General features: G+C 47.8%; 1 protein-coding gene across 1 annotated transcript in view; it reads right to left on the reverse strand.

Annotated features, from left to right (window-relative positions):
• The window catches only part of LOC118374197 (suppressor of tumorigenicity 14 protein), a 44,480-nt gene extending 23,915 nt beyond the window's left edge, over positions 1-20,565 (reverse strand). Inside the window, exons 1-7 of the mRNA XM_052484243.1 lie at positions 20,432-20,565; positions 16,529-16,736; positions 15,397-15,521; positions 9,387-9,454; positions 8,981-9,171; positions 8,561-8,665; positions 8,189-8,408 (exon numbers count right to left, since the gene is read on the reverse strand). Of these exons, the coding sequence (XP_052340203.1) occupies positions 8,189-8,408; positions 8,561-8,665; positions 8,981-9,171; positions 9,387-9,454; positions 15,397-15,521; positions 16,529-16,736; positions 20,432-20,518 (1,004 nt within the window). The 5' untranslated portion in view covers positions 20,519-20,565. The remainder of the gene's footprint in view (positions 1-8,188; positions 8,409-8,560; positions 8,666-8,980; positions 9,172-9,386; positions 9,455-15,396; positions 15,522-16,528; positions 16,737-20,431) is intronic.
• Positions 20,566-22,026: the final 1,461 nt, after the last annotated feature.

Here is a 22,026-nt window from a genome sequence, read left to right on the forward strand (position 1 = left end):
TGAGGTTATTATTTATAGGGGTGCCAGGTAGGTTGTGCCTACCAGAGAAAACATTGGTTTCTCCTTTTAGTTTGGGTGGGAATGAGTCCCATCTGGTCCGTCAAGTCTACACCTATACAAAGGACTTATGTAAAAGTCAGGATGGAAATAAACTTTTCATAAACCCTTAAAACATTGGAAAGAACTTCAAAAACAACTATATTCTGTTGCGTGGGTTGTATTAGCAACAACAATGATTACACACACACACACATATATAATAATATCACAATGAGTTCTGGTTCCTCCAGAAATGTCCTGTACCTCGGGCCTAAAAAGAGTCCAGCCCGGTAAAGCAGTGAACTCAAGTGACTTTTGTCACCAATGTTTGTCCGTTCATTCAGTGTAGCGTAAACCCAGTACTAAACATACAATCAATATCAATAACAATTACTTTACCACAGAACTTTAAAGCGGATCAACTCTTAATTAAGTCCTCAACTACAACTAACTACATAAATCACAGTATACATCACATCCAAACAAATGAAATACCGTATACAAAAGGTGGTAGTCAGTCGGTCAGTCAGACAATCCAATCCGCCAATAGATCTCCAGCGGAGAAAGGCCACTAAGAACGGAGAGGTAGTCCAGGGACGCAAAGAGTGGATCCGATCCTGGGTAAACTCTTAAGCTACAAAACACACGTTTAACGGCAACAAAACAAACAGAATAGAGAAGCTTCGGAACTGAGGGTTGAACACATCCTCATGCACGCCTCCATCACAACCCCTCCTTCGCGCAGCTGATGCTGGCTATTTAATTGGGAATTAAAGGGAAAGCGCCCTATTGGAAGGAGCTGCACTGAGACGGTTCAGAAAATTCAGGGCCGTCACACACCCCTCCCTGGAAAAAGCCGACCATTGCCCTGGAAGGCACATCTTGGTCGGGGGAAACCGAGAAAGGTCTCCTCATCACTTTCCTCTACAAAAATATTCATTACTTTTTGGAGCTCACGCTCCTCAGCTGAGGAGTCACAGGCCTTAAGGTGCGAGACTTCTGGGTCTGGGAATCCGAGAAAAGTATCCTCACTATCCTCTTCAAAGATATCCAGGACCTTGCGGCGCTCAATCGCTCCAATTCCTCAGCCGAGGGGTAACAGGCCTTAAGGCGTGAGACATGGACGATGCACATATCTTCACCTGTGTCCTCTTTCACCACTCGGTAGTTCAAAGGGCCCATCTGCTCCACAATTCTATATGGTCCTTGCCATTTAGGAGCAAGCTTGGCCGAGAAGAATTGTTCAGCTTTCGAGTAAGGATGAGAGCGAAGCCACACCCGATCACGAAGCTGGAAATGCATGTCTCGTCTGTTCTTATCATAATTTTCTCTGCTTGAGTCGAGCCTGGATCATGTTCTTTGAGACAAGAGCTCAAGTCATGGAGATGGCCTACCTACGCAAGCAGCGTCTGGAGTAAGCTGCTGGGGCTGTAGCACCATATCCAAGGGTCCTCTGAGAGGACGACTTAGGTTCAGCTCTGCAGGTGTGACTCCAGTGGACTCTGCACAGCAGAATTCAGGGCAAATCGAAACTTGTGAAGGTGCTTGTCCCAGTGTTTGTGCTGGGTCCCTACATAGGAAGCAATCATTGTCTTCAATGTTCGATTTACTCTCTCAGTGAGATTGGTCTGTGGGTGATAGGCGTGGTCAACTTCTGTCTCAGGTTCCATCTTTGGCAGGTCTCCTCAAAGAGATCAGAGACAAATTGGGAACCTCGATCAGACAGGATGTAATCAGGCACTCCCCAGCGAGTCAGGATCTCTTTCGTAAGGATGTTAGAGACGGTCCTTGCTGTGGCCTGACGCAGGGAAAAGAGCTCCACCCACTTTGAATAATAATCAACAAAAACAAGCATGTACACATTCTGATTGGAGATTCTAGGAAATGGACCCATCAAATCCACTCCTAACATTTCCCAAGGTCGGGTAACCACCGTTTGCTGCAACTTGCCAGCAGGCTTTCTACCTTCTGGTTTGTACATTTGACAAACCTGACAATTTCGGATGTGTGACTTCACATCCATGCTCAGATGTGGCCAGTACAGTAACGCTTGCAACCGCTTGTAGGTTTTGAACCTGCCCAAATGACCAGCTAATGGGTCTTCATGGAAATGTTGAAGCAGTTGAAGGCGTAGAGTTTCCGGTATGTACATTTGGTAGAGTGTTCTGTGAGGTAGTTGTACAACTCGATAGACTTTATCTTCAATGATGGTCAGCTTTGTGGTAGGATTGACCATCTTTTCTCCATCTTCCAGGATAGTCTGGTACAAAGCCTGTACTTCTGGATCATCCTGTTGAGCTTTCCATATGGCCTCATCAGAGATGGGAAAGTCCGTTTTGGGCGAGTCTCGACTGCTTGACAGGACAGTAGCACATGTAAGATGAGGGCCACCGTTATCACAAGCAGGAGCTCTGGACAAGGCATCTGGAACAGTGTTGTATTTTCCTTTCCTGTATTCTACTGCAAATGTGAACTCTTGCAACCGTAGAGCCCATCTTATGAGTCTGGTGCTTGGTTTGTTGGTCTTGAACACCCACACAAGGGAGGAATGGTCAGTGACCACAGTGAAGTGTCTTCCTCCAAGTAGTACCTCCACTTTTCCAAAGCCCAGACAACTGCAAGGCACTCTTGCTCGGTTGTGGAGTAGTTCCGCTCTGCTCCATTCAATGTCCGACTGGTGAACGCTAGCACTTCTTCAGTGCCAAGTCCAGTCTGTTGACTAGGATAGCACCAAGTCCAACATCACTTGCATCAGTGTAAACAACAAAAGGGCAATCGAAGTTGGGATGACATAAAATGGGAGGTGTGACAAGGTGTCGTTTCAGGGTTTCAAAGGAGGTCTGGCACTCTGCCGTCCATTGGAATTTCACTCCTTTTCGCTTCAACGCGTTGAGGGGTTCTGCCACCTGGGAGAAGTTTGACACAAACCGATGGTACCATCCAGCCATACCAAGGAACCGTTGAAGGGCCTTGAGTGTGGTTGGCACAGGGAAGTCTTGTACAGCCTTTGTCTTTTCAGGATCCACATGAATGCCGTCGAAAGACACAATATGGCCAAGGAACTTCAGGGAGGTTTGGCAGAAGTTGCTCTTCTTCATATTTAAGGTCAGACCAGCTTCTCTTAGCTTGTCCAACACTGCTTGAAGATCTTGAAAGTGTCTTTCTCTGTTCTGAGAGTAGATAATTATATCGTCCAGGTAGACGAAACAGATCTTCCCTTTGAGCTCACCTAACGCAATCTCCATGAGTCTTTGGAAAGTGGCAGGGGCATTCTATAATCCAAAGGGCATCACCTTAAAGGAAAACAAGCCCTCGGCACAGACAAACGCAGTCTTGTCCTTGCTTTCCTGGTCCATCTCAACCTGCCAATAACCACTATTGAGGTCAAGGGTAGTGAACACAACAGCGCCAGACAATGACTCCAGGATCTCATGGATGGTGGGAAGAGGATAGGCATCAGTCTGGGAAACATTGTTGGTCTTCCTATAGTCCACACAAAATCTAAGACCACCAGTCTTTTTTGGGATGAGGACAACAGGAGCAGCCCAGGGAGAGGAGGAACGTTCTATTATATCTTGGGTTAACATATCATTTATGAGTCCCTTTTGATGATTAGCTTCGCTGGGGACAAACGATATGGCTTTTGCTTGATCGGCATTTCCGTGTAAGGAATATTTTGTGCTTCAGGAGCCTGGTGCGTCCCAGCTTTGAAGTACATACATCAGCATTATTCTGCAGCTGTTCCAACAGCCTTAACTCCTCTGGCTGTTCCAGCTGAGCTCTTCTCACAGCCTGTAAAAGGAGATCGTCAGAAGGATTATCGAGGGTTAGTGGTACCGGAGCAATGGCAGAGAAGACTGCCACATTTGAACCCCAATCATGTAACTTCATAGCTTCTGATTGGAAGAAATGCTTCTCGCTCGGATTGTATGGAAACCAGTAGCAATTGTGTGCGATATCAATCTGGACACCACTGAAGTACATGAAATCAATTCCCAACACGACAGGAAAAGCAAGGTTCCTGGTTTGTAGGATAACAGAAGGAATCATATAGGAGCGGTTACACAGGCGGAACTCTACCTCACTCCATCCAAGTGGTCGTCTAGCCTCACCATCAGCCAAATAGAGTGGACCTTCTGTCCACGGCTTCAAGTTGTATTGTGGACCGTTAACCTCCTTCCACAGTTTCTCATTGAGCAGTGTGTAGGATGACCCGGTATCCAAGATGGCTCTTCCTGTCCATGGGCCTATGGACAGGGTAACACCAGTTGGTGCGGTATTAACTGAAAGGAAGGGGATGTCGATGGGGGGCATAGGCAGTGACTCTTGGGTTTCAGCTCTGGTTAAAGCACCCAGAGAAGGATGGTCATTGCTGCGAAGACAGTTAGGTGTGTTGGCCTGTTGTGATTTGTGGTTTCTGGAAGGGTTTACTTGATACGGTCTTGGACATGTAGCTGAAGAATGTCCCTTTGGCTACATCTCCAACAAAACATGAGAGGGGTCTTGGCTGGAGACTCTGGCTGTTGTTGATGGTCTGTCTTGGGTAACTGTTTGGGTGTCTGTTTCTTTCTCTGGTCATATTGCTGTTGGCATTCTCTGTCCTTCTCAAACTGCTGTCCCAAGCGAACCAGTCCATCGACAGTGGTGACTCGTTCTCGGAGTTGACTGGCTAGTAGTGGGTTGATGTTCTTCAAGATCAATTTAATGACCTCTTCCTCCTCAATGCCAGGTTTCCACCTTCTGCACAGGGAGTGGTAACCGTATGCAAAGTCACGGATACTCTCTTTCTCTCCTTGTACTCGATTTCTGACTCTGTCTGCCAATTCATCTGTGTAGTCCTCAGATAGAAATGCAGAGGAAAACTTGGCCTCAAAGTCAGCCCAGGAGGTAGTGGTGAGCCGTGCCACATCCCACCAGTCTCGAGCTGTTCCATGCAACACATTCCTCAATGTGGCAAGGAGTTCTTCGTCAGCCAGGGATTGAGGGCAAGAAAGTCACGACATCTTTCTAGATACATTAGCGGATCAGGACTGTCATCTTTTTTTTTTCCCAAAGGTGGGAAATTGCAATTTAATGGGCATCGCCCCCAGATGAAGTCTACTCAAATCACCATGAACAAACGAGCTAGGAGGGATTGAGGAAGTAGAGGGGGAGTGCGTTATCGGACAATGAAAATGAACACCAGGATGCATGGTGGATTGCATCCTGCAAGGGGTGGCTGCAGCATGGCCTGGTCTTGGCTGTTCAGAGGTGCCAGCTTGGCCCTCAGTGGTCTGAACTGAAGTGGACACCAGGGAAACTCTGTGTAAGGAGTTGTGCCTAATGGAGGCCATGTCCACAGACACGTCATCCAACATTTTAACACAATTAGAGAGCTCTGTCTGCAAGTGGTCTACAGTGTTAACCATGGGAGAAAAAACAGAATTAACGTCCTTGAGGACCTCAGTGTGGTGATGTTGCAGGCGCCATTGGAGAGTGGCAGTGAGTTGGTTTCGTTGGTAGTCACACTGCCTGTCCATGGCACCAGTCATTTCCGTCTTCCACTCTCACTGAGCTCTGTCAGGTGTGGGTTAGAGTGCTCAGTGAGTTTCTGAATTCCATGGCACTCTGTTGTTGCTCTTCCCTCAGACATTTGAATTTATGGTGGATAAGAGTTTGGAGATGTTGTTGAGTCCGACGAATATCAAGGATGTCACCTTGAAGTTGTAAGACTACAACCTCTGGAGATAAACCAGACAATGGAGGAAGGTTGGGTGTCAGAGGGAGGACTAGCTCAGTACTTCCACACAGATCCATGTCAATAAGTGAGTAACTGGTTAGACCTCCTGTGGCCTGTGGCTCAGACCGAGCATTCAGATTCCCAGGGCTCTGGCCCAAATCAACTCCATTATCTCCATTCACATTATGATTTGTGTTGTCAGCTTGATGGTCAGAATGGCCCTGTGTATTCCCATTGACAGGTATGACATGGATGAGCACATTATCTTGGGGTGAATCCATTGTTTTAATTCCACACAAAATATTTGCTTTGGTTAGTTCTCAATGTTGAGCGGTCCCATCTGGGGTGCCATTTTTATGTAACGGTTTTGACTTGAGGTTATTATTTATAGGGGTGCCAGGTAGGTTGTGCCTACCAGAGAAAACATTGGTTTCTCCTTTTAGTTTGGGTGGGAATGAGTCCTATCTGGTCCGTCAAGTCTACACCAATACAAAGGACTTATGTAAAAGTCAGGATGGAAATAAACTTTTCATAAACCCTTAAAACATTGGAAAGAACTTCAAAAACAACTATATTCTGTTGCGTGGGTTGTATTAGCAACAACAATGATTACACACACACACATATATAATAATATCACAATGAGTTCTGGTTCCTCCAGAAATGTCCTGTACCTCGGGCCTAAAAAGAGTCCAGCCCGGTAAAGGAGTTCAGTGAACTCAAGTGACTTTTGTTACCAATGTTTGTCCGTTCATTCAGTGTAGCGTAAACCCAGTACTAAACATACAATCAATATCAATAACAATTACTTTACCACAGAACTTTAAAGCGGATCAACTCTTAATTAAGTCCTCAACTACAACTAACTACATAAATCACAGTATACATCACATCCAAACAAATGAAATACCGTATACAAAAAGGTGGTAGTCAGTCGGTCAGTCAGACAATCCAATCCGCCAATAGATCTCCAGCGGAGAAAGGCCACGAAGAACGGAGAGGTAGTCCAGGGACGCAAAGAGTGGATCCGATCCTGGGTAAACTCTCTTAAGCTACAAAACACACGTTTAACGGCAACAAAACAAACGGAATAGAGAAGCTTCGGAACTGAGGGTTGAACACATCCTCATGCACGTCTCCATCACAACCCCCTTTCGCGCAGCTGATGCTGGCTATTTAATTGGGAATTAAAGGGAAAGCGCCCTATTGGAAGGAGCTGCACTGAGACGGTTCAGAAAAATTCAGGGCCGTCACAGCACGCACGCACCCACGCATCCACGCACCCCACGCATCCACGCACCCCACGCACCCACGCACGCACCCACCCACGCACGCACGCACCCACGCACCCACCCACGCACGCACCCATGCACCCACGCACCAACGCACCAACGCACGCACCCACGTACGCACGGACGCATGCACCCACGCACGCACCCACGCACCCACCTACGCACCCACCCACCCACGCATGCACGCTAAATACACAAGAGTGTGAATGACACCCCTTCAATTTAGTGGAAGTGGCTATTTCAGCCACACCTGTTGCTGATAGGTTTGTAAAATCGAGCACACAGCCATGCAATCTCCATAGACAAGCATTGGCAGTAGAATGGCCTTACTGAAGAGCTCGCAGACTTTCCACGTGGCAGTCAGTTCATCAAATTTCTGCACTGCTTGAGCTGCCCCAGGCAACTGTAAGTGCTGTTATTGTGAAGTGGAAATGTCTAAGAGCAACAATGGCTCAGCCCCGAAGTGGTAGGCCACACCAGCTCACAGAACAGGACCGCTGAGTACTTAACTGCGTAAAAATTGTCTGTCCTCATTGCAACAGTCACTAACAAATTCCAAACTGCCTCTGGAGGCAATGTCAGCACAATAACTGTTCGTCGGAAGCTTCATGAAATGGGTTTCCGTGGCAGATCTGCCGCACACAAGCCTAAGATCACCATGCGCAATGCCAAGCGTCGGCTGGAGTTGTGTAAAGCTTGCCGCCATTTTACTCTGGAGCAGGGTAATTGCGTTCTCTGTAGTGTTGAATCATGATCATGAATCATGAATCATTCATCATCTGGCAGTCTGACCAACGAATCTGGGTTTGGCGGATGCCATGAGAACGCTACCTGCCCGAATGCATCGTGCCAACTGAAAAATTTGGTGGAGAAGGAATCATGTTCTGTTCTGTTCTGTTTTAAATTTTTCTTGACTGGCCTGCACAGAGCCCTGACCTCAATCCCATCGAACACCTTCGGGATGAATTGGAACACTGACTGTGAGCCAGGCCTAATCATACAACATCAGTGCCCAACCTCACTAATGCTTTTGTGACTGAATGGAAGCAAGTCCAAGCAGCAATGTTCCAACATCTAATGGAAAGGCATCCCAGAGGAATGGAGGCTGTTATAGTTCATGTATTGTTATATGTCCTACCTGGCGATGATCTTGTTCTGTAGTGGCAACAGGAAGTCGTAGGCAGACAGTTTGTGGGAGGAGCAGCTTCCGGGTGTGGCTCCGTGCAGGGTGAGGACAACCAGACGCACCACATGACCTGACGGGACACGAAGGCGCCACTGGTAGTATGGCTTCTTGGGACTCACCAAGCTCAGGGTACGGTTGTTACCGTACTTCGCATAGAGGTCAAAGGACATTGCTAGGGAGAGGAAAAGATTGGTGGAAGTGTGGGGTTGCTGTCACCAAGGTTGTGGGTTCATACTTTATAGGTCATACCAGGAAGTGTCTTTGGGTGAAGAGTCTTTGGAGTGACCGTATGTTTATGTTCTAAGAAAGACAATGATTCCTCACCTTGGAATCCCAGCTGCCACTTGCCACTCTGTAGAGAGTTCTGCAGGGAGTTGGGGTTCTTGATTTTAGCTGCCTTGTCATCTGAATCATAGTCATTGTCTAAACCTGTACACAAATACATACAATATGGTAGGTACAAAATTGAGTTTTAAATGGCATGAGAAGCAAGAATACACACTAAAGAAAGGATTCTGGGAGCTGTAGTCACAGAGAGACAGAGCGTGAGTGAGCGAGAGAGAAGCAGAGAGGGAGAGAAAGAGAGAGAGAGAGAGATAAAGGGATAAAGAGAGAGACAGAGAAAGAGAGAGAGAGAGAGAGGGAGAGGGCAAGGGTGAGAGAGGGAGAGAGAGAGGGATACAGAAACAGAGAGAGAGAGAGAGGGAGAGGGTGAGGGTGAGAGAGGGAGAGAAGTTACAGTACCCAGCAGGTTGAGTGATTCGTCGTCTCTCTCCATGTAATAGCGCTCCTCGTTCTGGCTGTACAGCAGCTTATTGATGCCAGGGAGACGGCGCTGTACACGCTTTGTACTCCACCGCTGGATCTCCATGGCAACGCCCCCAGGGCCCGAGAACTTACTCCAGTAGAACACGTTCAGTCCATCTGCTCCTTCACTGTCAACACACACACACACACACACACACACACACACACACACACACACACACACACACACACACACACACACACACACACACACACACACACACACACACACACACACACACACACACACACACACACACGGAAGCAAACACCGTTACAAAGGGACTGCATTACTAACAGTGATTATCTGGTTTCCTGGTGTAGGCTGACATCCAGGGCTCACCTGAAGGCAGTAATTCCTGAGCGTAGGTAGTAGGCGCTCCAGGGAGAGGACTCATACAGCTCTGAGAACTGATCACAACATTGTTATAATGCCATCTCAACATTGAGAAAAAAACACACATTGGAAAACATACAATGGGATAAACTTTTAACTGAGGAAATGTTCAACTGAATGTGATGTCACAGAGTGACATCACAGCACCAAGACTGAGGTCACAACTGTGTGTGTGTGCATATGTGAGTGTTTTTGAGTATGTCTGTGTATATGTGACACCAGCGCACCTGGCAGAACCTGCAACCTGAGAACAAAAGCCCTTCTCTTTTTGTGTGTGTGTGTGTGTGTGTGGGGGGGGGGGGCATGTGGATGTCTGTGTGCATGTGGATGTGTGCATGTGTGTCTGTGTGTGTCTGTCTGTGCCCATCTGTGTGTGTGACTGGTTTTGTGCAGCACAGAGCTCCATTGTCTCCATACATCCCAGTCAGCCATGTAGAGGTAATGTATATCCTTGGTGATATGGGTCTGTGGCCCCGGGTTTAATCAACAGAGACCTAATATGGTAACGGAGACCAGTATAGCCAAATTACAGCAATTACTGCAGACCTATTAGAACTTTCAACCCTTCAATTAACTCTACCATGTATATTAACCTTTCTCTGTCTAAAGAGTGTATTCATCTCTTCTCTTGTCTTTCAATGCTTTTCACTCTCTCCTTACACTATCTCTGTGAGTCCTGATCCTTCCTTTCAATCAGTCTCCGCAGTTTCCCTCTCTCTTTGTCTCCACCGCGGCACCTAAATCCATCTCCTTCCTCACCCTGTCCCAACCTGATCTCTCTCTCCTTCCTCACCCTGTCCCAACCTGATCTCTCTCTCCTTCCTCACCCTTTCCCAACCTGATCTCTCTCTCCTTTCTCACCCTGTCCCAACCTGATCTCTCTCTCCTTCCTCACCCTGTCCCAACCTGATCTCTCTCCTTCCTCACCCTGTCCCAACCTGATCTCTCTCTCCTCTCCTCTCCCTGTCCCTCTCTCTCTCTCTCTCTCTCTTCCTCACCCTGTCCCAACCTGATCTCTCTCTCTCTCCTTCCTCACCCTGTCCCAACCTGATCTCTCTCTCCTTCCTCACCCTGTCCCAACCTGATCTCTCTCTCTCTATCTCCCTCCTCATCCTGTCCCAACCTGATCTCTCTCTCTCCTTCCTCACCCTGTCTCAACCTGATCTCTCTCGCTCCTTCCTCACCCTGTCCCAACCTGATCTCTCTCTCTCCTTCCTCACCCTGTCCCAACCTGATCTCTCTCTCTCTCTCTCCTTCCTCACCCTGTCCCAACCTCTCTCTCTCTCTCCTTCCTCACCCTGTCCCAACCTGATCTCTCTCTCTCCTTCCTCACCCTGTCCCAACCTGATCTCTCTCTCTCCTTCCTCACCCTGTCCCAACCTGATCTCTCTCTCTCTCTCTCCTTCCACCCTGTCCCAACCTCTCTCTCTCTCTCTCTCTCTCTTCCTCACCCTGTCCCAACCTGATCTCTCTCTCTCTCCTTCCTCACCCTGTCCCAACCTGATCTCTCTCTCTCCTTCCTCACCCTGTCCCAACCTGATCTCTCTCTCTATCTCCTCCTCATCCTGTCCCAACCTGATCTCTCTCTCTCCTTCCTCTGTCTCAACCTGATCTCTCTCTCTCCTTCCTCACCCTGTCCCAACCTGATCTCTCTCTCTCCTTCCTCACCCTGTCCCAACCTGATCTCTCTCTCTCTCTCCTTCCTTACCCTGTCCCAACCTGATCTCTCTCTCTCGCCTTCCTCACCCTGTCCCAACCTGATCTCTCTCTCTCCTTCCTCACCCTGTCCCAACCTCTCTCTCTCTCTCTCCTTCCTCACCCTGTCCCAACCTGATCTCTCTCTCTCCTTCCTCACCCTGTCCCAACCTGATCTCTCTCTCTCTCTCTCTCTCTCTCCTCTCCTCTCTCCGAATCTCTCCTCTCTCTCTCTCTCTCTCTCTCTCTCTTCCTCTCTTCCTCACCCTGTCCCAACCTGATCTCTCTATCTCTCTCTCCTTCCTCACTCTGTCCCAACATGATCTCTCTCTCTCTCCTTCCTCACCCTGTCCCAACCTGATCTCTCTCTCCTTCCTCACCCTGTCCCAACCTCCTCTCTCCTTCCTCACCCTGTCCCTCCTCTCTCTCTCTCCCTCCTTCCCTCCTTCCCTCCCTCCTCCCAACCCTTTCCCCTCCCTCCTCCCAACCCCCTCCCCTCCCTCCTCCCAACCCCTTTCCCCCCCTCCCTCCTCCCAACCCCTTCCCCTCCCCTCCTTCCCCTCCCTCCTCCCAACCCCTTCCCCTCCCCTCCTTCCCCTCCCTCCTCCCAACCCCTTCCCCTCCCCTCCTTCCCCTCCTCCTCCCAACCCCTTCCCTCCCCTCCTTCCCCTCCCTCCTCCCAACCCCTTCCCTCCCCTCCTTCCCCTCCCTCCTCTGTAGCTCCCTGGTAGAGCATGGCGCTTGTTGTCCCACCTGTAAGTCGCCTCCCAACCCCTTCCCCTCCCCTCCCCCTCCTCCTCCCAATTATCCCCTCCTCCCTCCCTCCTCCCAACCCCTTCCCCTAAATCCTTCCCCTTCCTCCCAACCCCTTCCCCTTATTATTCCCCCCCTTCCCAACCCCTTCCCTCCCCTCCTTCCCCTCCCTCCTCCCAACCCCTTCCCCTCCCCTCCTTCCCCTCCCTCCCCCCAACCCCTTCCCCCCCCCCCCTTCCCCTCCCTCCTCCCAACCCCTTCCCCTCCTCCTCCCCTCCTCCTCCCCCCCTTCCCAACCCCTCCTTCCCCTCCCTCCTCCCAACCCCTTCCCTCCCCTCCTTCCCCTCCCTCCTCCCAACCCCTTCCCCTCCCCTCCTTCCCCTCCCTCCTCCCCACCCCTTCCCCTCCCCTCCTTCCCCTCCCTCCTCCCAACCCCTTCCCCTCCCCTCCTTCCCCTCCCTCCTCCCAACCCCTTCCCCTCCCCTCCTTCCCCTCCCTCCTCCCAACCCCTTCCCCTCCCCTCCTTCCCCTCCCTCCTCCCAACCCCTTCCCCTCCCCCCCTCCTCCTCCCAACCCCTTTCCCCTCCTTCCCCTCCCTCCTCCCAACCCCTTCCCCTCCCCTCCTTCCCCTCCCTCCTCCCAACCCCTTCCCCTCCCCTCCTTTCCCCTCCCTTCCCTCCTTCCCCTCCCTCCTCCCAACCCCTTCCCCTCCCCTCGTTCCCCTCCCTCCTCCCAATCCCTTCCCCCCCTCCTTCCCCCTCCCCTCCTCCCAACCCCTTCCCCTCCCCTCCTTCCCCTCCCTCCTCCCAACCCCTTCCCCTCCCTCCTTCCCCTCCCTCCTCCCAACCCCTTCCCCTCCCCTCCTTCCCCTCCCTCCTCCCAACCCCTTCCCCTCCCCTCCTTCCCCTCCCTCCTCCCAACCCCTTCCCCTCCCCTCCTTCCCCTCCCTCCTCCCAACCCCCTCCCCAGTAGATATGGGAGTTTATTAAAATTGCATTTGTTTTTGATGTTCTTGTGGGTCTGTGCGATCTGAGGAAAATATGTGTCTCTAATATGGTCATACATTTGGCAGGAGGTTAGGAAGTGCAGCTCAGTTTCCACCTCATTTTGTGGGCAGTGAGCATATAGCCTGTCTTCTCTTGAGAGCCATGTCTGCCTACGGCGGCAATTCTCAATAGCAAGGCTATGCTCACTGAGTCTGTACATAGTCAAAGCTTTCCTTAAGTTTGGGTCAGTGAGTACTCTCTCTCAGTTTTTTTGTCAATTCTTTCCAATGTGTCAAGTAATTATTTGTATTTGTATTTGTGCTCATGGCAACTGAACCTTTTTTGGAACACCATTATTTTTTGTCTTACTGAGATGGACTGTCAGGGCCCAGGTCTGACAGAGTCTGTGCAGAAGATCTAGGTGCTGCTGTAGGCCCTCCTTGGTTGGTGACAGAAGCACCAGATCATCAGCAAACAGTAGACATTTGACTTCAGATTGTAGTAGGGTGAGGCCAGGTGCTGCAGACTGTTCTTGTGCCCTCGCCAAATCATTGATATATATGTTGAAGAGTGTGTGGCTTAAGCTGTATCCCTGACTCACCCCACGGCCTTGTGAAATGAAATGTGTGTGTTTTTTGCCCATTTTAACTGCACAATTTTTATTTGTCTTTGTTTTGGTCTCTCTCTCTCTCTCTCTCTCTCTCTCTCTCTCTCTCTCCTGTCTCTCCCTCTCCTCTCTCTCTCTCTCTCTCTCTCTCTCTCTCTCTCTCTCTCTCTCTCTCTCTCTCTCTCTCTCTCTCTCTCTCTCTCTCTCTCTCTGCCAAAGCAAATGGAATAGACAATAAACAAGGGAAACATAAGTAAACATGAAAAGAGTATTGACATTTCAAATGTTATATAATTGGCTATGTGCAGTGTTGTAACAATGTGCAAATAGTTGCAGTAAGAAAGGGAAAATAAATTAACAGAAAACGGCCACAAATCTTGGTATTTCGCCTAACAGATATGGGAATTTATCAATGTTCGATTTGTTTTCAAATTCTTTGCGGGTCTGTGTGATCTGTGGGAAATATGTATCTCTAATGTGGTCATACATTTGGCAGGAGGTTTGGAAGTGCAGCTCAGTTCTCTCTCTCTCTCTTTCTGTGTGGTGTGGCGGTAGTGAGACACAGAGTAGCTGATTGTGTGAAAGCCAGATAGACAATGTTTTTATTGAGGGCCTGCTCTTCCTCTCACTCCAGCTACTTGGGCCCTGCGGTTCTCACAAACGCTGGGCTTGTCCTCGCTGCTGAAAAGGGCCTGGTCTCTAGGGGCCTCAGACCTCAGCGCCCCAGGACTCACACACACACACAGACCTGGGCTCCTGTTACACACCCGCTTTACATTTAGCATTGAGACACAGAGAAGGAGGGGGAGAAAGGGAGGAAGGGATATGGGGGAGAGAAGCTGGGTGCTTATATTTGTCCTGTTTCACACATGTACAAGGGGAGAGAGAGACGGGAGAGAAGGAAAGAAGGAAGAGAGGAGAGAGAGACCAGCAGCCTTCAGGAGTAGAATTAGTACCTCAGCATTCTTTAAAGTGCCAAATAGATGCATATCATTCAGGAGTATGCTCGAAAATGACACAGGGAGGGAGGTTCTAGAAACACCAGGGTTCTAGACTTGATATGTTCTAATCTGAGTGTACAAAACATTAGGAACAGCTACACTTTCCAGGTGAACGCTATGGTCCCTTATTTATGTCACTTGTTAAATCCATTTCAATCAGTGTAGATGAAGGGGAGGAGACAGGTTAAATAAGGATTTTTAAGCCTTGAGACAATTGAGACATGGATTGTGTATGTGTGCCATTCAGAAGGGTGAATGGACAAGACAAAAGACTTAAGTGCCTTTGAACAGGGTATGGTACTAGGTACCTTTGAACAGGGTATGGTAGTAGGTACCTTTGAACAGGGTATGGTAGTAGGTACCTTTGAACAGGGTATGGTAGTAGGTACCTTTGAACAGGGTATGGTAGTAGGTACCTTTGAACAGGGTATGGTAGTAGGTACCTTTGAACAGGGTATGGTAGTAGGTGCCTTTGAACAGGGTATGGTACTAGGTGCCTGGCACACCGGTTTGAGTGTGTCAAGAACTTCAACGCTCAACAGTTTCCTGTGTGTATCAAGAATGGTCCACCACCCAAAGAATATCTGGCCAACTTGACACAACTGTGGGAAGCATTGGAGTCAACATGGGCTAACAGCACTGTGGAACACTTTTGATACCTTGTAGTCTATGCCCCAATGGATTGAAGCTGTTCTGTGGGCAAAACGGTGTGCAACTCAATATTAGAAACGTGTTCCTAATGTTTTGTACCATCAGTGTATTTATGAGAGAGAGGAGAAAAAGAGAGAAGTATTATCTCAGAGCATCACAGGACAGGAAAAGACAGGGCAGGACAGGGCAGGACAGGGCAGGGCAGGACAGGGCAGGACAGGGCAGGAAAAGACAGGACAGGGCAGATAGACCATAACACTTACATAAATGCTTAGAGCCTGAGCCTGAAGGCGGAACTGTGGAGAGGCGGGGTCAGTCAGGTCCAATGAGAAGCTAATGTTGGGAAACTCCACGCTGCCACCAAGGTAGAACACGGAAGGGGGTGGAGCTTGAAGGCAAACACATTATTGTTATGCTTTTTAGCCAGTAGTCCTGAAAGTAGAGCTCACGAGCCAAAAATGGTCCCCTGAAAATTGCATTCTGCGTGACATATGTGCATATGTAGGTACCACATCACTGCTCTGCTGTGGGTGCATCATGTGCATATGTAGGTACCACATCACTGCTCTGCTGTGGGTGCATCATGTGCATATGTAGGTACCACATCACTGCTCTGCTGTGGGTGGTGCATCATGTAGGTACCACATCACTGCTCTGCTGTGGGTGCATCATGTGCATATGTAGGTACCACATCACTGCTCTGCTGTGGGCATCATGTGGTGCATCACTGCTCTGCTGTGGGTGCATCATCACTGGTACCACATCACTGCTCTGCTGTGGGTGCATCATGTGCATATGTAGGTACCACATCACTGCTCTGCTGTGGGTGCATCATGTGCATATGTAGGTACCACATCACTGCTCTGCTGTGGGTGCATCATGTGCATATGTAGGTACCACATCACTGCTCTGCTGTGGGTGCATCATGTGCATATGTAGGTACCACATCACTGCTCTGCTGTGGGTGCATCATGTGCCTCTTGCTAGCTGTCAGTTATATGACGAGGGGTTGGAAGCTCACTGATTGAACTTGAATTGCTAGGTGGCTGGCCCACCTGGGGGAAAAGGCAGCACAGCTTCCAGATAAACAGTTGCTTTCAAACTAAGGATTTCACGGCTAATTGGGGTAAGACAGTAATTCTGTTCACAGATTATGCACATATGAACTACAGATTATGCACACCCAGCCCAAAGCGGGAGGTTTAAAAAATACTAGTCACCAAAGATCCAGACCATGTCTTTAAATAATTGAAGCATAATTTCTAAGAATATATAAAAAAGGGAGGGTTTGTGTCGAAACCCAGAGTCTGCACACACACACACACACACACACACACACACACACACACACACACACACACACACACACACACAAACGTGATACTGCTTACTTACATGTAAAGAAATGGAGACTCAGTGCAATGGCGGCAGTGAAGGGCAGGAGGGGTAGGACCCCCAGAGCCCACCTCCTCCTTCCCAAACAGACAGGTCCTCTGCCTCCCTGGTCCTCCTGGCCTCCCTTGTCCCGCTGGTCCTTCCAGTCGCTCTGAGCCTTGGACTCCGTGGGGGGGCTAAGTGACTGGGTGGGCTCTGTAATGACCCCCTATATCAGATACAAACCTGCTTCACTTATTCACATCACAACACCCCCCGTCTCTCTTTGTGTGTGAGTAGACCTCTCTCTTTGTGTGTGAGTAGACCTCTCTCTTTGTGTGTGAGTAGGTTTCTCTCTTTGTGTGTGAGTAGGTTTCTCTCTTTGTGTGTGAGTAGGTTTCTCTCTTTGTGTGTGAGTAGGCTTCTCTCTTTGTGTGTGAGTAGGCTTCTCTCTTTGTGTGTGAGTAGACCTCTCTCTTTGTGTGTGAGTAGGTTTCTCTCTTTGTGTGTGAGTAGGCTTCTCTCTTTGTGTGTGAGTAGGCTTCTCTCTTTGTGTGTGAGTAGACCTCTCTCTTTGTGTGTGAGTAGGCTTCTCTCTTTGTGTGTGAGTAGGCCTCTCTCTTTGTGTGTGAGTAGGCCTCTCTCTTTGTGTGTGAGTAGGCCTCTCTCTTTGTGTGTGAGTAGGCCTCTCTCTTTGTGTGTGAGTAGGCTTCTCTCTTTGTGTGTGAGTAGGCCTCTCTCTTTGTGTGTGAGTAGGCCTCTCTCTTTGTGTGTGAGTAGGCCTCTCTCTTTGTGTGTGAGTAGGCTCTCTCTTTGTGTGTGAGTAGGCCTCTCTCTTTGTGTGTGAGTAGGCCTCTCTCTTTGTGTGTGAGTAGGCCTCTCTCTTTGTGTGTGAGTAGGCCTCTCTCTTTGTGTGTGAGTAGGCTTCTCTCTTTGTGTGTGAGTAGGCCTCTCTCTTTGTGTGTGAGTAGGCCTCTCTCTTTGTGTGTAAGTAGGTGTGAGTAGGCCTCTCTCTTGTGTGTGAGTAGGCCTATCTCTTTTGTGTGAGTCTCTTTGTGTGTGTGAGTAGGCCTCTCTCTTTGTGTGTGAGTAGGCTCTCTCTTTGTGTGTGAGTAGGCCTCTCTCTTTGTGTGTGAGTAGGCCTCTCTCTTTGTGTGTGAGTAGGCCTCTCTCTTTGTGTGTGAGTAGGCCTCTCTCTTTGTGTGTGAGTAGGCCTCTCTCTTTGTGTGTGAGTAGGCCTCTCTCTTTGTGTGTGAGTAGGCCTCTCTCTTTGTGTGTGAGTAGGCCTCTCTCTTTGTGTGTGAGTAGGCTTCTCTCTTTGTGTGTGAGTAGGCCTCTCTCTTTGTGTGTGAGTAGGTTTCTCTCTTTGTGTGCGAGTAGGCCTCTCCCATTGTGTGTGAGTAGACCTCTCTCTTTGTGTGTGAGTAGGTCTCTCCCATTGTGTGTGAGTAGGCAATGTCAGGTAGCAGGTAGCCTAGTGGTTAGAGCGTTAGGCCAGTAACCAAAAGGTTGCTAGATTGAATCCTCGAGCCGACAAGGTAAAAATCTGTCGTTCTGCCCCTGAACAAGGCAGTTAACCCACTGTTCCTAGGCCATCATTATAAATAAGAATTTGTTCTTAACTGACTTGCCTAGAAAATAAGAAAATATGTCTGTATGGTCTCTCTCGCACTCCCTCTCTGTCTCAGCATATTTAGTTTCTGCCAGTCCCCAACCACCGGATGTGCCGGTTTTCAGGGAAAATGGAAATAGAACCCATAACACAAGTTCCTCTTTTGGACATTAATAACAAGGTGACACCAAAGATCATGGATATACTGACAAGATACTTTTCTATCCGCTCTAACAATGGTAGTCGTTGTCCACAAAGCGGCACGGCGGACTGTCTAACTCCCACCTATCTTTTCTTTGGATTGGTGAATACATCTCGTTACTTTTTGCACTATTCGATGAGGTTTGTTGATGTCAACTGCCTGTATTCAATGGAGAGAGATGCTATGCTACAAGCCTCATGCCATGAACATGCATAGCCATCTGGAGACAACTTCAATATGAAGTATTTTTACTCAAAGTTGTGGGCTTGTCATATCAGTACACTCATAACAACGTAAGAATTACGAAACGTATATTAAATCAAATAAACCTCTGTAGCAAAAAGCCATAAATGTTTTTGTTGACCAAATTCGACACTCTCTCATAGAGCCCCACAGTGGATGTGTCATAATACCCATAAAACCAAGCGGTCAAACAGGGAAAGTGTTCCAATCGTTTTTCCACCATTCATTTGTTGAATTTGGCTCGTGTAGGCTGACCCTGGCATGATGTTTTGATAACTGTGTAAATCTCTCTCGGACAAGGTGACTTTTATCAATATATTCGTCTCTATCTACTTTCGGATTAGAAAATGCGAATTAGCATAAAAGTAGACATCATGCAAGACTTCAACTCCCTGCTAGCTCCTACACGCCATCTCTAGCTGAGACCTGTTCTTACAGGTATTGTGTCAATTTAAAACTTGCACAAGACAATTTACAGATTTGTCAATTTAAAGAAATGTAGCTAATTTATTCATTACTAAATTTAGCTAATTTATTCATTACTAAATTTAGCTAATTTACTCATTACTACATTTAGCTAATTTATTCATTACTAAATTTAGCTAATTTATTCATTACTAAATTTAGCTAACATTAGATAGTTAATCCAGAGATTCTTCCCTTTGCCTTGATTCAGCAGTCTCATCCAGATCATCATGGCATTTGTAGTTCTTTATGATAGCGACATTAGCAGCTAGAAAGCACTTCATTTTTGCGGGGTAAATACCTTGTGCTAGAGAGATTTAAACAGTTATCAAAATGTCACGCCAGGGTAAGACTACACGAAACACAGCCATTATTTGAAGTTTATTAAATCCCCAATGGGAAAAATGAATGGTGGAAAAATTATTGGAATAATTTCTTTGTTTGACCGCTAGGTTTTATGGGTATTATAACTCATACTGTGGTAGCCTATAGACCTCCATAGAAAAACTCCTTGCTTGGTTGGTGGGAGACAGTTGGGCCTCTCTCTTTACCTCTTCCTCTCTGGCCACACTCCATCTTAACTCCTCTACATTTACAGGATTGGTTGAACAGTTTAGAAGTCAACCTCTACCCCCGTTTTTTATTTATTCTCATCAAGATCAGTATGTAGGGAATCTAGTTTCAGCCATTTATTTTATGCCTGCTACATTATAGGTTAGAGCATATTCAAGTGATGGGTCAGCATTACAAAGGTTTAACAGGCCACATCGTCAATAAAAATAATAATTAAAAACGTAATTTATCTTACATGTAGGCCTACCCAGTACCCATCTTTCCATTCCACCATGTAGCCTACTGTTTACTTAGCGCAGTAGGGTAAACACCAAACACATACCTAAATCAAGTTACCCGAGAGCGACAACAGCAGCGAACCGTCCTTTGTTTCTGAAGGAATTGAAGTAAAACATTTGGCGTCTTGGCAGGATTCCCCAAGGGAGCACACAAAGCGTGGCTCCAGGGGTCTGCTTTCCCACGGCCTTGCGCAGCAGTGTCAGCACTGAATCAAGCCGCGTCCTCTGACGGACATTCATGAGAGTGAGAACCAGATATCCCTAGAGACTGATTTTACAATTAAGATGAACCAGAACTAAGTGGGGAAAGTTGGCGACCGACTCAAAACCATTACCGGTGAGCCAGCACATCCAATTATAACAGCACATCCAATTGAAACAATTTATAACAGCTAAAAGTAGACCTAATATGATGAAAAGTAAATTGATAAAAACCTATACCTGAGAAGACTGTTGCTTTGATTGTGCAGCCTGAACAGCATCCCTTTGTCTCCCCTTGTCTGTGCGAACAGGGTGAAAAGTGCAGTGAGTGTTGAAGCCATCTCTCTTACCTGTGCAGGTGAACCAACAGCAGAACAATGTCCATATCCCGAGACACTGTAAACCTCACAAGTTCTGCTTTTAGGGAAAGTCCTCATGGCACTGTCCCGTTTGGCTCCGTGGCGGCGATATGCAATGATACCCCAGGCATAGAAATTACCGAGGGAGGAGATCCTTTTTGCGACCCTAAAGTTCCTTTGAAAAAGCTCAGAAACCGGACCTGAGCGGGTCGGATGCGGCGGGAGCATTCACTCACTCACTCACTCCCCCATATACCTGTGCGAGCAGGTGTCACACGGAGCCCCAGCATGCAGTGCGGCACAATGGGACCACTATGAAAGAGTACAATCCACACAACCATCCGTGCGACAGAAATTGGGGGCAAACTTGCTCCCCCGCGTGCCTGGCTGGACAAAAGAATGTTTGATGCCACTGTGTGTAAGGTATTACAAAAATGGAAACTTGGCTGCCATGTCCGTGGGTGTTACATAGGGCTCTGTGGAACCACAATAACCTGTAATTATTGGCCAGACAGTGTAACAAGACAGATCGAAATTTACTGGGGGTTTAGGAGCCAGGTCCAACTCGCGGTGTCATAAAAACATATCGCCCTCCCCCAACGTTACAAATATTATCACATGACCCTCCCCTTGTACTGTAAATAAAAATGTGCACATCCTCCCCAGTCATAGACTTTACCAAAAAATGATTAGCACCACAAGTAATGACTTTAGCAACTTGGTGTTTATGTGGATGTCACTTGACCACTTCAGCATGGTTTTGTGGGACAGTCGATGCCACGCTGGGCTACAACCCAGAAGGTTGAGGAGCTCTCTTCTCCCTGTCTGTTTCATTACTTGACAATCAGAGCAGACCCGAGAGCGGGTCGCTAGGAGGAAATCAGATTAACATTCTGATGCTATATTTGTAATTATATAAAATACATGCAATGCATTTCAATGCACCACACAACCAATGAGCAACACTGCATACATATTACTTGGAGCATTTCATCATGGTTTGCATTTTCCACACCACAATCAAATAGAGCATGTCGATCTTGACAAACAGAAATAACATCCCTCCTTACTCATATACGAAGGTTTGGCTTGACAATCTCCAAATGTCATTAAACTTTTTATTGTTTTGTAATAGATGTCTCTTTCCATTCATCGCATGGCAGGTGGGCAGTTTGGACCCTGGAAAAAATATAAGAGTGTCGTAGATGAACATGTGCAGGTAGCCTACAGGAGACTTTTGAAGTAGTCTGATCAGATTAACACATTGTGACTGGTTGTGTTTATGCCACACATAAATTAAATGACAAATGGAATATCTACATAGGCGTACAGAAGCCCATTATCAGCAACCATCACTGTTCCAATGGCACTTTGTGTTAGCTAATCCAAGTTTATCATTTTATGTTAGCACAGCTGAAAACTGTGGTACTGATTAAAGAAGCAATAAAACTGGCCTTCTTTAGAAGAGTTGAGTATCTGGAGCATCAGCATTTGTGGGTTCGATTACAGGCTTAAAATGGCCAGAAACAAAGAACTGGAGCTCGGCCCCAGTGATGTACTGGGCTGTCCGCACCAACCTCTGTAAC

This window comes from Oncorhynchus keta, chromosome 28, assembly GCF_023373465.1.
Source record: "Oncorhynchus keta strain PuntledgeMale-10-30-2019 chromosome 28, Oket_V2, whole genome shotgun sequence".
In the NCBI taxonomy this organism is placed as follows: Eukaryota; Metazoa; Chordata; class Actinopteri; order Salmoniformes; family Salmonidae; genus Oncorhynchus; species Oncorhynchus keta.